The sequence below is a fragment of the Salminus brasiliensis genome, chromosome 5 (genome assembly GCF_030463535.1).
Source record: "Salminus brasiliensis chromosome 5, fSalBra1.hap2, whole genome shotgun sequence".
NCBI classification, from domain to species: Eukaryota; Metazoa; Chordata; class Actinopteri; order Characiformes; family Bryconidae; genus Salminus; species Salminus brasiliensis.
This window is the reverse complement of record NC_132882.1, coordinates 30,872,451-30,888,928: the sequence shown is the minus strand read 5'-3', so window position 1 is coordinate 30,888,928 and position 16,478 is coordinate 30,872,451. Positions and strand designations below refer to the sequence as shown.

Here is a 16,478-nt window from a genome sequence, read left to right as displayed (position 1 = left end):
GAAATTGTAGCTGTAATAATTAGCCAGCCCAGAGGTGCTAAATAATTTACGGTACTGGGCCACATTACGCACAGTCAGACGTCAAGAGGCAGGGCCGTGATGCCTCAGTTAGAGTACTAGGTTACTGTTTACAAGGTTGTGAGTTTGATTCCCAGGTTCACTAAGCTGCCACTGTTGGCCCTTTGAGCAAGGCCTTTAACACACTCTGCTCCAGTGGGGTCGCAGCATGTCTGACCCCTGGCCTTAAAAGCTAGGATGTATGAAGAAAAACATATGCTGTACTGTTTAATGACAATGAAGGTGCATCATTTTCTCTGACTGATCAAAGACAACTGAGCCACTGACTAACTGACTAGCAGTGACTTGGATCTCTACATACAGCCTCTGTCAGAGCTATAATATAATAACGTGTACCAATAAGCCTGTTCATGAACAGCGTTAGTGTTTGTTTTGATCCCGCAGGTTCACACAGTGCTCGAACTGCGCTAACTAATAAGGTGAGGCAACACTGTGAAACACTGTGACTGACGTTTAGTCCGTCCCCCCGCTGAAACAGAGATTCTGATTGGTTTTGCTGGAGCTGACTCTCACCCTGTTTGTGCCGACAGGTCAGTGTCAGTGTGCTTTATGGGAAGTGGAACCTCCCTTTAGACCACCCCTGGTCGAAATTTACAGTGCCTATATAAATATTCAAATATTTGTCTAGAATTCCCCTTGTTCTTGCTTTTATAAATGGAATTATGCTCAATATAATTTGCCTTTTTTTTACATTAATTTGCATAATGTGTTTTTTTTTTTGATAGCATAAATATTCACCTAATTCAACAGTGGTCCAGGCAACTGGTGCCAGTAGTCTCCTGATCTGGAAGGTCCAGCAACTGGTTAATCAGTATTCCCAGCTACAAAAACATCATGAAGACAAAACAACATCCCATGCAACTCCAAGAAAAGGTTATTGAAGAGTTCTGGAGTTTAGTTAAATCTGCCTAAAGCACGCCATCCTTACAAACTGAATGACCGTACAAAGAGGAGACCAGAGAGGGAGGCCACCAAGATACTTATGACTGCACAAATATACCTTTCATGGAAGACTCATCACAACATCAGCATCAGAAGTTTTTAAATGAGCCCAACGCATTCTGAAAAGAAACCCTGTGGACTGATGAAGTATAAGTCTACAGTTTTTGGTCACAACAAGCAAAGGTATGTTTGGAAAATAAAACACCTTTCCAACTGTGTATCATATGGTGTATCAGGCATGCTTTAGGCTTGTGTTGCAGCCAGTGGCAATGAGAACTTTACACTGGTAGAAGGAAGAATGGATTCAATTAAATACCAGCAAATTATGATAGCAAACATCACATCACTGTAAAACAGCTGAAGATGAAAAGAGGACAGCTTCTATAGCAGGAAAATCCACACCTCAAAATCCAAAATGGCATGTTAACAGGGGGGATCAAAAGGAGGAATATCTAAATAGCTATAGAATAACTTTCTCTGGAACCTTTTTTTAGGTTGTTTTAGGTTTAGGTTGTATATGATGGACATAAAGTAATCTTGCTTAAAATATTAAAGAAATGTTTTTTTTTAACTTCATACTTTTTTATTCTATTCACAGCAAAAAACTTTGACCAGGGGAAGCTTAGATTCTTATGCCACTGTTCAGGGGATCCTGACAGCCATGCAGTGCACCAAAACATGCCTGCAGTTTTTTGATGCATGATTTCTAGGACTTTTGAAATTATTTGTTTTTTTGCTATTTGTCTATATTGTGCAGCACTACCAGATTTGACAGGATTGGGTTGGTTTCATTCTCTTTTTTCTTCAATTTGTGATTCAGAATTTTCTGCTGATACAGGCATGGTAATGTGACCTATCGATACCAGAAGACAGGCGCATATCGGTTTTAGCTATGGACGTTTAAATGTCCAGCTATAGAAGTAGAAGCCATGTGTTTCTACAATCCATATAAGCCTCCATTTACTATACGATCCATCTACTCAGCTTATCTCAGCAATAGACAGCGGCAGCACACAGTGTGTGAGTGTGAGTGTGTGTGTGTGTACACGTGTGTTTTACAGCCAGAAACAGCCTGAGCTCAGCACTGCTTCCTCCAACAGAAATCTCATAAACTCAATGAAACGGCAAGCCCTGAAACACACACACACACACACACACACACAACTAACAGAACATGCTCAATTGTCTATGTATGGGCAAACACACCCACGGCATCACAGCAAAACTACTCGTCTTAGCTTGAATCACACATAGAAGCACAAATGCATATGGCGCACTCCCACGCTATTCTAACAAAACCGGCTGCTCAAACTACTGACACACTGGCAAACTCGCGCACACACACATACACACACACACACACACACACACACACACACACATATCGGTAATTGATGAGTCTTACATGACCATTCATCTCATAAGTGGTGAATTGATCTCATTCTTCAGACTGATTGACATGCCAGTCTTTGTGTCAATCAAACTGTTCTTTCACCATCAGCACAAAACAACTATACACACACACACACACACACACACACCTGTTAATGGGAACCCTAACCCCAATGGAAACTAAGTGTAAATGTTTTGTTGAGAAGATGCCATTGAACCACAGAACGTAAGAGAATCAGCAAAGTGCCTCTATTAGGCAATGTCCTGTTTTAGCTAAAGGTGTAAAGGCTAAATGCATTGTCAAGTCAAGAACAGTCTCGAGGTGGCAGGCATATCACTGTCAAAGTCTACAATTAAGAGACATATTCAGGAAAGTAAATACACAGGGTTTCCTTTACCACTGGTAACACTCAAGAACAGAAAGGCTGACAGATTAGACTCCTATTATTAAACTGAGAAGAAAGGAAGCACTTATAATGCTAGGCAATACCACATCATCTGTCAAACATGGTGGAGGCAGTGTTATGACTGTTAATAAGTAGCAGGGTTAATTCTGAAGTGTATAGGGATGTAGTTTTAGCTCAGATTTAATCGAATGCTGCATAACATATGGGACAACGCTTTACAGTACACATGGATAATGACCCAGAACAATCAGCAAAAGTGACCAAAGAGTTTCCTATGGCAAAGAAATTTTAAGTGAACCTTATCTTACCCAACTGAGCAGCTTTGCACTTACTGAAGACAAAGCTGAAGGCAGAATGTCCCACAAATAAGAAGCAATTGAGGGCAGCTGCTGTAACCCATCAGAATGATAGCATGACTTAAAGGCTTTCAACTGAACAGCAACCGCATGTCAAAAGCGCATACATGGCATTGGTGAACTCAAGGCTCAGCAAAAGATTTTTACCAAGATTTTTACCAAGAGCCTTTCAAGCTTCAAGTACGGCTCAGCTTGACCCACCATCCTTTAAGATCCACGGAGGACAAGCATCCAGGCTTTTTTCTGTCCTGCCAGACTGAAGACCCAGCTCTTTCAAGACTACTTAAATCAGCACTTACAATGGCTCATGATCGTGTCTTCCTTGATTTGTTCGACATTCAGGCAAAATAGTGTTGAGTATTGTGTATCTAGGCATCTACACTTTGTATTTGGCAGCATCTAGCTTGAGGTTTTTTTTTGGGTTCTAGCCCAGGCAAAGTATATTTTCTGAGTAAACAGTGAAGCACTTTTGTAAGTCGCTCTGAATAAGTGTACTGCGCTCAATATTCTTCAATAAATATGAATTTATTATATTATTGTTTATTATTTTCTTTTTCATCTGGTCATTTGCAATGCTGGAAAACCTTTGAAAATCCCACAAACGCAAGGGAGCCCAAAAGCCTTTGGCAAATGTGTTTGCAACATGACACCACCAATGATATATATATAACTTCATTACTGATATTAATTCAACCGTAATATTGTTCTTTTATTTGAAGGTGTTCCACCCCTGCTCACCCCCAATTCCTAAATGTATACTTGAATCTTACACTGCCACAAACTTCAGTAAACTCAAATAGAGTTGCTCGTATGTTTGCTGACACTGCATGATAGGCTGTTACTGACAAAACCATGGACATCCGTATCCTGCATTGCTAAAAAGAGATCCTGAATTCTGTCCACTTCTCTAGATAACAGTATGCTATAGAAAGAAAGGAACCAGTGATGAAGTGGTGTCTGGATACATGGACATAGTGGTACTTGTGTGGGATCGCCAACTCGTTACAACTCTCTGATTAAAGGACCAGCTAGAAGTTAGTCTGAAAGCCAACGTAAAAATTGATTAACTGAAGTCAATTATATTGCAAGATGATGAGAAACTGTGAGAAAACGTTATTTTACATTACTGCATTTGTTCATGTATGAAGTCTGAGAGTTTAATATTCGTCTAAAGAATTAAGGGATCAGAGGGTCCATAATCAACTAATGGATCTCAAAACTAATTTGTTGAACTGGAATGTGACAGTTAGTACTGTAGTCACCAGACCGAGCTTTGCGCTTTTTCCATAATGTGGCATGATTTGTTTGCTACATTCTCAGCCTACACTGTTAAAAGTATCCTTCCTTGAGGAGGAATTTTTAAGGATTCTTCAATTTAAAACTGTGGAGGAACCTTTTCTCCTTGGTTCCTCCACAGTTTCAAATTGAAGAATTCCAAAATCTCCTCAAGAATACTTTTAACAGTGGTATACCGCCATGCGAGCTGGCATTATGGTGTCAAGACCTATCTGTGGTTGGAAAGAATGGAGGCATGAAAAACAAATGCAACACATGGAGTGCGCTGGTTATCCAGCTTGTGATTGGACAAGCATAAAGTCTTTGCACAATGTGGTCGTCATCAAAATCAAGCACAAAATTAGCAACTCACTGTTAATAGGTGGGTATATGTTCAGTCAGTCTCTTCAGAAGTGGGTATACACAATGGGAATCCCACCCATTTTGAACATTTTCGAGTTTAACATGTAAACAACAAGTCATTCAGAGTGGTTTGGTGTGAAATGCTCAGTTCCAGAGAAACTCAACAACTTTTGTATTACAACAGTGGTCATAGGAACCACCATCAGTGGTACAATGTCTCATACTTAATCATTTCATTTATTATCCACAATCACCAGTGAAGCAACACGTCTTCTTGCAGACTGCTCCACAGTTTAAAGCAGCAGTACGCGAAAACTGGTATTTCTAGCTCCTGGGTTCCCCCTACAGTCGGAAAGCGTAATTTGCGCTTTAAGCCACCCCCCTTTTTTTTGCATTTCTGGACAAGCTGGGAGATACAGAACTGTCAGAACTGTGACAGAAGCATGTGGATTGACATGGTAGAGTAATGTTACCAGATTTTACACAAATAGGATGCAGTGTTTTCGCAAACGTTGTCCTGTCCGCTTCACCAAAGTTACATGGTGCAGTTTCTGGCGCGCTGAGCCTGGAGTAGCAACAATAGAGATGCTTTTCTCCTTACTACAGGTCACTGGAGCATCAGCATGATTTGGAAGCTGCTATTTTAGGGTAAAATGCTACATAACGTTGCTTGGTTCTAAAACAATTGCAAAACAATGGGCCCTATTTGAGCGATCTTTTTAGGCAAGCCGCTAATCGCGCAGCTTGATTTTGGGGCGTGTCAGTGTGTCTCTGCTAGTCTCTTAATTAATCATGGGTGTGTTTTGGGCATAACGTGCACTAAGCCAATCAGCGTGTCACTTGCTGTTCCTTTTAAGAGCCAGGCACGGTCTGACTTTGTCCGATTGCTATTTCAATGGCGCAAAGTGGGGCGTTGGGTGCGTTGGGCACGCGCCTGTGCTGACAATTCAATGCCAAGATAGCAATGAACATCTGACTGTTAACGTCTGCCTAGCTTGTTTTCAGTCAGGGGCGTGCCTGTGTTTTCTGTTGGCAAGAATTTACCTGAACACACCTCATTTCGAGACCACCACGCCCAGGCAGCATATTTGTGATTATTTTGCTGAATAACTTTGAGAGGCTTTAGGCTCTTCAGTTGTCTGATTCTATTCACCACCACTGTGAACAACTCTGCGCATTCCAAGCAAAACCAGTCTGAATTACATTTTAATTACATTTTAATAATAAAAGCTGCAGGCATGTTGGAAAACTGCAGGCAACCTTTGGTTTGGTAGGAACCCAAACATACTGGTGCACAGCGACATGTGAGGAACAACATATGAAGAACAGGTGGAACTTGCTACAACTCTTGCTCTGACTCTTTGTTTCTCCACAGGAAACCAAATGTATATCCAGTTATCTGTTACTCTGCATTTTCTACTGTAAACTCAGCACAGTCTCGCAGTTCAGCTACTAAAAGCTCCTTATGGACTTTCCTCATTTCCGAGCTGAGCGTTCTCCAGAAACCAATCTCCTTCTTAAGTCCTACTCATTTGTTTGGCCACCAAAATAAATCTCCCGCTTTCATTCACACAGGCGTATGATCCTGCAAGCAGTTTGCTTTCCTCCACCACATTTCCAACCAAGCACACTAATCGTCCACTTTATTAGAGAACCATCTACCTTGCACTTCCACTCACTCGTCTCTCCATGAGGTCCATCTCTCTTAGAGGTCACTATAGAAGTGTATAATTATACACTGTAGCTCTGAGCACTGTTGCTCATCATTTGTTCTACAGTCTACAAGAGCATTCTTATTCTCCTTTGCTATAGAAGAACCACTCATGGTTGCCTAAAGCAGTGGATCTCAAACCAGCCTTTTGCTCCAACCCAACCTAACACATGACTGTCAGGGATCCACGTTTATCCAGGGTCCCTAAGGACTGGTTTGAGAACCACTGCCCTGATGTGTGAAGGACCTTCATGTAAGGTGACGGTTCTGTACTCATTTCAGGGTTCTTCCTAGATTACGTTACATCATGTGACTCCCATAACTAACAGTTCTTTTTCTGGCACCTTTGTGAAGTGTCTTTTTCATTCATCACTGGTCGATTTCTGACCGCAGGACCACTGCTGACCAGCTAATATTTGGGTAGTGGACCACTCTAAACAGAGCAGTGATAAGATGATCTGGTATGGTGGCATGTGTGGCACTTGCCTGTGTGTCAGGCCCAGCTGAGTTGTCACTGCAAGGCTGTGAGTGGGTCAACCACCCAGAAATATCCAGCCAAGAGCAGCTCAGTCATCAGAAACTGACCACTGATGACGGGCTAGAGGACAGCTAAAACAAATTATGCATCAACAGATGGGCTACACCAGCCCATATAACTGGACACCAGCGAGGTGAAGCTACAAGGGAGGTGTTTCTAATACAGTGGCCTGGAAGTGTATAGACAGATCAGCCATAACATTAAAACCACTGACAGGTGAAGTAAATAACGTTCACTATTTGGTTACAATGGCACATTCTAAGGCTATTCATATTAGGCAGTTCTTGAAATTGTGTGGCAAACAGGAAAATGGGCAATAGTATGAATTGCAGAGTTTGAGAAGGTCCACCTCACAACTTGCATCTTGGTGCCAGATACCACAGGACACCTTCAGAGGCCTTGTGGAGTCCATGGCTTGATGGATCAGAGCTGTTTAAGACACATGAGGGTGGCCAATACACAATATTAGGGTGGTTTTAATGTTATGGCTGATCGGTGTAGGTCTGTCTTCTGCAGCAGAAAACTGAATGAATGCAGGTCAGTGATGATTCTGAGAGACTCGACTTCATTCATGGTGCAACCAGACACTCTGAAGGTACATTAGTCTCCTCGTCATTGGTACAGGAGTCAAATGAAATAAACCAGATGAGCATCTTCCGATGCCTTGCTGCTGACCATGGTGCCTCGCAGATGAGCTCGTTAGTTTGGAAAGAAGAGCGCAGGGCCTGGGGGACATCACTCATGCGCTCGTTTTCGCAGCAATGATTCATGCCGGAGTGAGGCGGCCTGCAGGACGGCTGGAGCGGCGGTTCGGTATAGAGAGCGCGCTCGACTAATGGCAGCCTCAGTGTCAGCCTTAATGTGCCAGAGCTGAGCTAGACCAACATGGACAATACGTTTGTGTCATCATCAGCACACACACACACACACACACGCCTCCCGCTCTCCCTCTTGTCCACTCATCTTGGCCCCACGTCCCTCTCTGCCTGTCCTCATCCGCATCCCTCCATCTCTGTCGCTCTGGAAACACACACACACACACACACACACACACACATACACACGCATGCAGAGGAGAGGTTGTAACCATAGCAACCCTATGGTGCTTACCTGCTCCTGAATGAGCTGAAACAGTGAGCTCCTATCCATATACCGGGCAATGCTTCACCAACCACCGCGACGAGAAAGACACACACACGCACGCACACGGACGCACACACACATACACACACAGTCACACTCACGCACACATACACATGCTTGCGTTCTGGCACGCGCACACGCGCCTGCCAGTCGCCTCGGCACGCCTGCCCCTACGAGGGCGGCACACATACACACGCACGCACGCGCTCACTCACTCACACACACATACGCAGGCAAGCAGAAGACGTAGTAGTGTTAGCAGGGTGCCCTCCAGTCCTCTGCCCACGTTCGGCCGCTTGCCGAGGGAAAATCCGGTCAAGCTTCTGGTCAGGCTTTCTCTCTCTCTCTCTCTCTCTCGCTTTTCCACACTGCAGCTTTGAAGACTGCCTTCTTCTCCCTCTTTCCAAAACACACAATGCAGCCCTCACTCTCTCTCTCTCTCCATCTATCCACCTCTCTCTCTCTCTCTCTCTCTCCTCCCTCTTTCTCTTCAGCCCTTCGCGTCTCTCTCTTTCCCTTCGCCTTGTCGTATCTGCAGCTGCCTCTACCTATATGTTAATCTCTCTCTCCCTCACTCACTCCCTCTCTCCCTCCTTCTCTCTGTCCTTCTTACAGACTGCACTACCTGAATACTAATGAGGAAGGGGAGGGAGGTGGCGCCCACAGCCCAATCGAAGTGGAGGGGGCGTGTCCACAGGGCTGCAGCTTCGCCTCTACGCTGCAGGAGTTCAGACACTGCAAGGCGCACACACACACACACACACACACACACGCACACACTCACGCATGCATGTGTTATGTTTATCTTCCGACTCAAATATTTTTATATTGTTTTTATGTTTGCAATATTAAAAATCACTCAGATAAACTCTATACGACACTACACACTGCGATACAACTCTACACAGTACAAATCGCCGCAATCCACTTCTATTCAATGTGATACACTCTAGTACAACTCTATTCAATGTGATACACTCTAGTACAACTCTATTCAATGTGATACACTCTAGTACAACTCTATTCAATGTGATACACTCTAGTACAACTCTATACAATGTGATACACTCTAGTACAACTCTATTCAATGTGATACACTCTAGTACAACTCTATTCAATGTGATACACTCTAGTACAACTCTATTCAATGTGATACACCACAATACAATTCTAAACAACGTGAAACACTCTATAACAATTCTATGCAACGTGAATCACTCAAACAATTCTATTCTACGTGATACACTCTAATACAATTCTATACAACATGCCACAATGCAATACAATTCTATACATGATACACTCTAATACAATTCTATACAACATGCCACAACGCCATCCAATTCTATACAACGTTATACGCCGCAATCCAATGTTATACATGATGTACCACAATACAATTCCATACAACGTGATATAATGCACTACAATTCTATACAATTCTATACCAAGTGATATGCCGCAATTAAATTCTATATGTGATGCACCACAATCACATTCTATACAATGTGATACGCCTCAATCTAATTCTGTACAACGGCCTAGGGACCTGAGGCTATTAAAGTAAACCACTTGGAATGCACTGCGCTCTTTGGAGACTGTTTGTTAGTTGTTGTTTTGTTTTGTTTTTCTGAACCACACATTAATAAGTTGACACCATGTTCTTTGACAGCTGGCAAGCTGGCAAAAAGTGCTCACAAATTTCTTTTTGTAAAGAAAAAAATCTACAGCTGAGAAATAAAGAATGTAATAATAGCCAAAAACTAATAGATCCACATATATATATATATATATATATATATATATATATATATATATATATACATATATATATATATACATATGTATGTATAATAACACTAACACACTCACTCACCCGCAGTGCCAAATATCTTATGGATAACAAATGGCAATCTTATGCTGTGTATTTTTTTTTTTATATTAAAATACCCTAACAAATGAGTAAATACTGAAATTAGTTAAGTTAAAAGTATTTTCTCATATGTGATAAACAGAATGATCAACTGAAAAATGCTGTAGTGCAGAAGTATGCTTTTTCGGTCTCCTCAACAAAAACCACCCCAGAAGTGAAGTATTGGGGTGGGAGTCATGTTGTGAGGATGCTTTTTCACAGTGGGGGTCGGGCTTCTAGCTAAAATTTAAGTTTGGACTGATGGTGCAAAATACCGTAAAATACTGCAAGTCAACCTGCACCAGCTAGATAAAACAATAAAGCTTAGATGGACGTTCACCTTTCATCAGGATGATCATCCCAAGCACAAGCCAAAAGCACGGGGGAGGTTGAACAACAAAAAAGGGAATGTACCACAATTAAAAAGATCTAGGCCTCAACCCATTCAATAACTGTGGTTTTCTTCCCAGTGTGCAAAGCTCGGTAAAACTGGTCCCAAAATGCTAACATCTGGGGCTCCGAGTGGTCCAGCTGCCACTATGATCTGAGGGTCGTTGGTTCGAATCCTGCTGCTTCAGCAGCTGGAGTCTGAGAGAGCACAATCTCTCCTAGTCAGCACAGGTGTCTGCTAGTATCGGAGCTGAGGAACTGCGCTTTCCTCCGAGTGAGCTTCACATGTGTCTGAGGGGACATGTGCTAGTCGTCACCCTCCTAACATGTAGAATCCAAAAGATTCCTCTAAGCTTAGACACTCCTAAACACAATACTCTCCACTACGCTTCTCTCTCTTGGAAGAGTTGGGTCTCCAGTCTGCATTTGAAGACAGCGAGTGACTCTGCCGTTGGACACCCAAGGGAAGTTTGTTCCACCATTTCGGTGCCAGGACAAAAAAAAGCCTGGGCGCTCATCTTCTGTGGATCTTAAAGGATGGCGGGTCAAGCCCAGCTGTACTTGAAGCTGGAAGGGCTCTTGGTACTGATCAGCTTTTGACCATATGGAGGGGCAGCAGCTACAGGAAGCCAGTGAAGAGAAGGCAGCAGTGGAGTGACATGGCTGAACTTGAACGTTGAAGACGACCCGTGCTGCCATGTTCTAGATTAATTGCTGGGGCCTGATGGTACGCAGAGGGAGAGCAGCCAGAAGAGAGTTGCAGTAATCAAGTCTTAAAGTTATGAGAGACTGAACAAGCACCTGGGTGGCCTCTCTAGAGAGGAAGAATGGAATTCTCCAGATGATGAAAAGGAGAAATCTGCAAATATCTGATCATCCATGACTACAGCAAGGCTTTGTGCTTCTGCAGACGAAGCACCGAAGTTCTCGAAGGAGATGGCAGGATCATTGTGAAGTCCAGCAGAACACCAGCTCTGTCTCGTTTTCTTGCCTTTCTTGCTTATTATGCATTAATTAGCAATTAGCTCATTTTCAGCCAGCTGCTTAGAGGAGGCCAAGACTGAGTGTTTAAGTGCTCTGCATTTGTCATCAGCTGACGATTAATAATGATAATTCTTATTATCCCTCTAATCTAATTAGCCCTAGTAGTGATTCTGTCTCAGAGACTACAACAAGCTTATTAACATAATAATCGGATGTGTGTATCACCCATTTTTGAAGAGTGCATGATTATTTCTAAAATCAAAAACTGTAGATCTTAGCTTGATCAGCACGACTAACCAAACTATTGTTATAACAGAAAGCTAATAGGTAATAGATAAAGGTGTCTAAGAGAAATTTACCACATATAGTGCTCACCACGCAGCTCCACTGTGGGCCTCATAATATAGCTCTGTCTTGGGTCACACCACGCAGCTCCATTGTGGGTCTCATTACACGACTCTGGTCAAAGAAGAAACCAATGAAGATTAATTAACGAATTAATAATGAGCGTTGAAATTTCTAGGGACCACAGAACAAATAAGGTCACTAATGCTGAAAATTCAATACCAGGTATCTTCCGATTCTCAAAGAAAGCTGGACCTAAAAAGGTTTGACTTTGGAGCCTGAGCCATTTGCAAAACCAGAGAAGAGGCACAAATGGCAACCTTGTTTTTATAAAAAACAAAGACGTCTTCTCTGTAAAAAAAAAAGCATGTTTAATTCTGAGGCAAGATAACAGGGTTGTAAAGAGACTTCCTGGACTTTCTGAGAATGCTGGTGATGGCAAAAGTGAACACTAAGGTTTTAGCTTCGGTAATGAAATACTGATGGATAAACTGCAAATGAGTTTTAAAAACTATTTAATAAATAATATAATAAAGAATTGAATCTAAATAAAGATTGATCTAAACATTAATAAATAGTTACTTAAAGTCACTTAAAGAGACATCCACGACAAGTCAGTCGCTTTGCACATTTAGCTACATAACTCCACACTCTCCGCTCTTATCCTCCAACAGAGACTAGAGTGGAGGAAGAAGAAGGAGATGACTCAAATTTTAGATATTTCAAAACAATTAGTGGCAAATGTACCTGGGGAACACTACACTGCCCTGCAGAGATAAGGCCCAAATGGCGACCTTGTGGTCGAGATAAAAGATAGTTATTGAGGATTTGTGTTTTGAGTCAGCAGTGCAACATTCAGAGAGAGTTGGTGGGGGGATGTAGAGGTGGGGAATGAGACATTTTAAGTGTATTGAAAGGTGTATGTGTGTGTGTGAGAGAGAGTGAGAGAGAAGGGATGTGTGAATGCCATGCCCTTTCTTCATATTGATTCCTAAGAGTCAATAGTCTACAGTATTGAGCTTTCAGCCACATCCAGACCTACACACTCACTCGCCCGCTTACCCGGTCCTAGTAACAAGCTCATAATTGTGGCAAAGACATAAAGATTGCAACTAAATACCTTAAAAAAAATCAATGCCCAACTACTGATGTCTAAACGGACCAAAATGTCTATTTATAATTGGTCAGTTTCTCTGACTCCAACTGCTCTGAGATTTCATTCTCTCTGATAAAGGCTGTGAGTAAGCTAAAAACTGGGCTTAAATGTAAAACCCACACTTAACCACCAAATAAATGAACCAGGCCTTCTCCTCAGGTCAATTAGCCACATTTGCAACCAACTGAGCAGACCGGGGAAGATTAGCTTCTCGATCTCAGTGGCTTTATAGATTTCAAGCGTTGATATATGAGAAACATTTTGGTCAGAAGTGTAGACATCTATTACTTACTCACAAAACGAGCATCGCGGTGTCAAATTCATATCCAAATGTAATCTACTCCTCTGCAGGAGCAGGCTGTAAGAACAGCAGGAAACATACCCGGGTCAGGCCATTACATTATCAGCACCATTCGAGTTCATAAGATTCAGTGCTGTGTCTTTCTAGTCTAAATGTATTCATTCAAACACACTGTGTGCAAAAGCTAATTTCAGAGAGATAGAGATCATATAAATATATTATATGATATATTCTTCAACATCATCTTGTAAATAGAGAGCATGTACAGTACACTTTTTTTACTACAGTGAGGGACTTTGCACCTATATTTTTAACTCCCCTTTACATCAGTGAAACATGACAATAAACATTGTTGACATAAAAATTATTTTGATTAGCAGAGCCGGCCCAAGGCAATTATGCGGCCGCCTAGGGCCCCAACGCCAACAGAGGCCCCCCAAAAGCACCAAGATTTCAATATAAAATATATATATATATATATATATATATATATATATATATATATATATATTAAATATATAAATAACACTGAATAATAAAATGAAATAGTGTTACACAGGTAAAAGTAATTTTTATATTAATTTATTAATAGTTGGCACACACAGTTTCTGTTGCCTGCTGCCACTCTTGGGCAAATGCCCATAATGCTAATGATAGTGGGAGCGTCACACATACACACACACACACACACACACAGTGTAGTCTAAGGAATAATGAAGCATCTGATGGTGAGGTGGGGGGTCCAAATGAAAATCTGCTAGGACCCCAAAAAGGCTTGGGCCGGCCCTGTTGATTAGTGTCATCATGTAGCTGGGACATCATTAGAGAACAACCTTCTCAGATAGCAGCTACTTTAAATAGCGTAGCCATTTTTTATTTACCGATGTAGGTCCGTTTAGACAGCCACTAAACTTCAAACAGTACGAAAGTATCATCAAACTTTTGTCACGGTGAAACACAATGGCAACGGACTGCTACACCAACCAGGCCTCGTGGCTTTCCCTGTGCCAGTGTCCGCAGAAGGGAGCTGAAACTCAGCACACAGCGATGAGAAACGCGGGGAAGCATTTGTTATTTGTGCTAGACTAACAGCTAACGCCAGCCAACCCGCTACAGTCTCTTCCACGGGCTAAGCGCACACAAGGTCTATAAGACTCAAGAATAATTACAAACATCATGATGATGTTTGGCCTCTCCATAAAGCAAAATAACAGGGTTGTAAATAAGAGGCTTCCTGGATTCTCTGAGAATGGTGGTGACGGCAATCCATGAATCGTGAAGGTTTTAGCCTTAATAATGAAATATTGACTAATAAACTGCAATTAAGCCTTTTAAAAATATTTAATTTAATCTAATTCCTAAATACATTAATAAATGGATGAATTATTCACTTTAAGAGACATCCACGACAAATTATATATATATATATATATTATTACAGTGTAATTATTTAATATTTCCACTTCACATCATAATTCTCATCACAGATTTTTGACATGCTAGTGTGGAGGATAGCATGCGTTTCAAACGTTTAATAAAATAATATAAAAAAAATAAATAGCGCCACACGAGCCTGGGGAACACCACGTTTCCCATGATGCATTGCATCCGCTTTCGGCCAAGCAATGCAAAATAAAAAAAGGAAGATTCACTCAATGAATAAAAAAAGGAGACTAAAACACTCACGGTCTTAAAACTGACTAAGCATATCAGGAGGTAGGGGCCTGCTGTATGAGCAGCAGCGCTGAGCTGTAGTTTGGAGTAGCCTAGGGCTGTTTCTCCTTAGATTAACTACGACTCTCTAATTTTAGCCTGCCTGAACTTTCTCCTCCGGCACTGAAATCAGCCTCGGTTTACTTCACACACTGAGGCTGCGCGGCGCTGCCCCCTGCTGGCCAACCCGCTACATAACAGGGATGCAGGAAGACTCGTTCTTTGTTTTTTTTTGAGTGTTCAGCGTGTGTGTGTGTGTGTGTGTGTGTGTGTGTGTGTGTGTGTGTAAGGATACTTCAGTGTTTGTTGCCTTCTTCCCTATACAGGGTTATAAATGTGCTTGAGGGAGCTCAGCTAAAAGCTCAGCTCTAGGGAAGGGATTTACACTCACATCAGAACTGAACCCAGGTTTCCTCAGGCCAGGTTTCTCCTATATACTTCAGGAGGTGTCCTCTGAATGTTAACTGAAAAATATTATTATGTGTTATCAGACCTGAACTGGCCAACAGTCTTAAAACATAACATTTGTGTCCATTATCTGTACAAATTTAAGAAGCTACACATCTTTAGAGTCCATCATATAAGTGCTGTTACTTTGCTAGTTGCATGTGTATATAAGCGAAATGCTGCCTACTGATCCATCTAATCACTGCCTTCAAAACTGCTTGATTACCTGAATGAGGTGTTACAGGTATGGGCTGGAGGTGAAATCTGTAGGAAGGTTGATCTCCTTGTTGACCGCATGTTCTAACACATACTGAAGGTCAATGGAGTGCTTCCAGGCCTTTAGAAAAGGCCTACGGATTCCAGTGAATGTTTATTTATTAGACTCATTCCTGTATTTAAACTGGCAGCACAAGGTTTGTGAACTGCTGGACATAAAATTGTCCAATCAGGATTTTTATTCTCAGTGGTATCCGGGTAGATATCACTAAACGAGCTCTCTCATTGGCTAGGACTTCACTGGTTGAACTGAAGACCTTAGTCCGTGGTTTCACCCCCCAAAAATCTCCACCTGGACAGTGAGCAGTCCACTTCTCACAAGCTTTTTGTGCTAGAATGACTGTACTGGTAATGTCCACCAGTAGAGTGGTTCAGCAGCAGAAATTGGCCGAACCTTTAGCAACCTGTGAAGGTTTGGCAACACAGAAAGACACCAAGCTTTTCATTCTACTGCCACGGTTTGTCTATGGAGACGGCATGCTTGATTTTATACACCAGAAACTGATTTAACCCACTGGTGTGAAGGGCTGTTGACATACCTGTATATTGCTAGACAGAAGGCCTGTGTGACATTAAGGTGCACAGATTGTAGTCTGTGTATACAGTTCCTTCCAAAAATGGGGGCACCTCCATTTAAGAAAATGTGACAGAGGAACCCTGAAATAATTGTCATGTAATTTCCTTATTTTAATAAACTAAAAGGCAGTTGCTGGTTCTCTATTCTCTATTACACACATGGGTCTTTATGG

General features: G+C 41.9%; 1 protein-coding gene across 2 annotated transcripts in view; it reads right to left on the bottom strand.

Annotated features, from left to right (window-relative positions):
- The window catches only part of rhbdl1 (rhomboid, veinlet-like 1 (Drosophila)), a 49,604-nt gene extending 40,804 nt beyond the window's left edge, over nucleotides 1-8,800 (bottom strand). For both annotated transcript variants that reach the window (XM_072680157.1, XM_072680158.1), the window contains exon 1: nucleotides 8,173-8,800. In XM_072680157.1, the coding sequence (XP_072536258.1) occupies nucleotides 8,173-8,211 (39 nt within the window). In that variant the 5' untranslated portion in view covers nucleotides 8,212-8,800. The remainder of the gene's footprint in view (nucleotides 1-8,172) is intronic.
- Nucleotides 8,801-16,478: the final 7,678 nt, after the last annotated feature.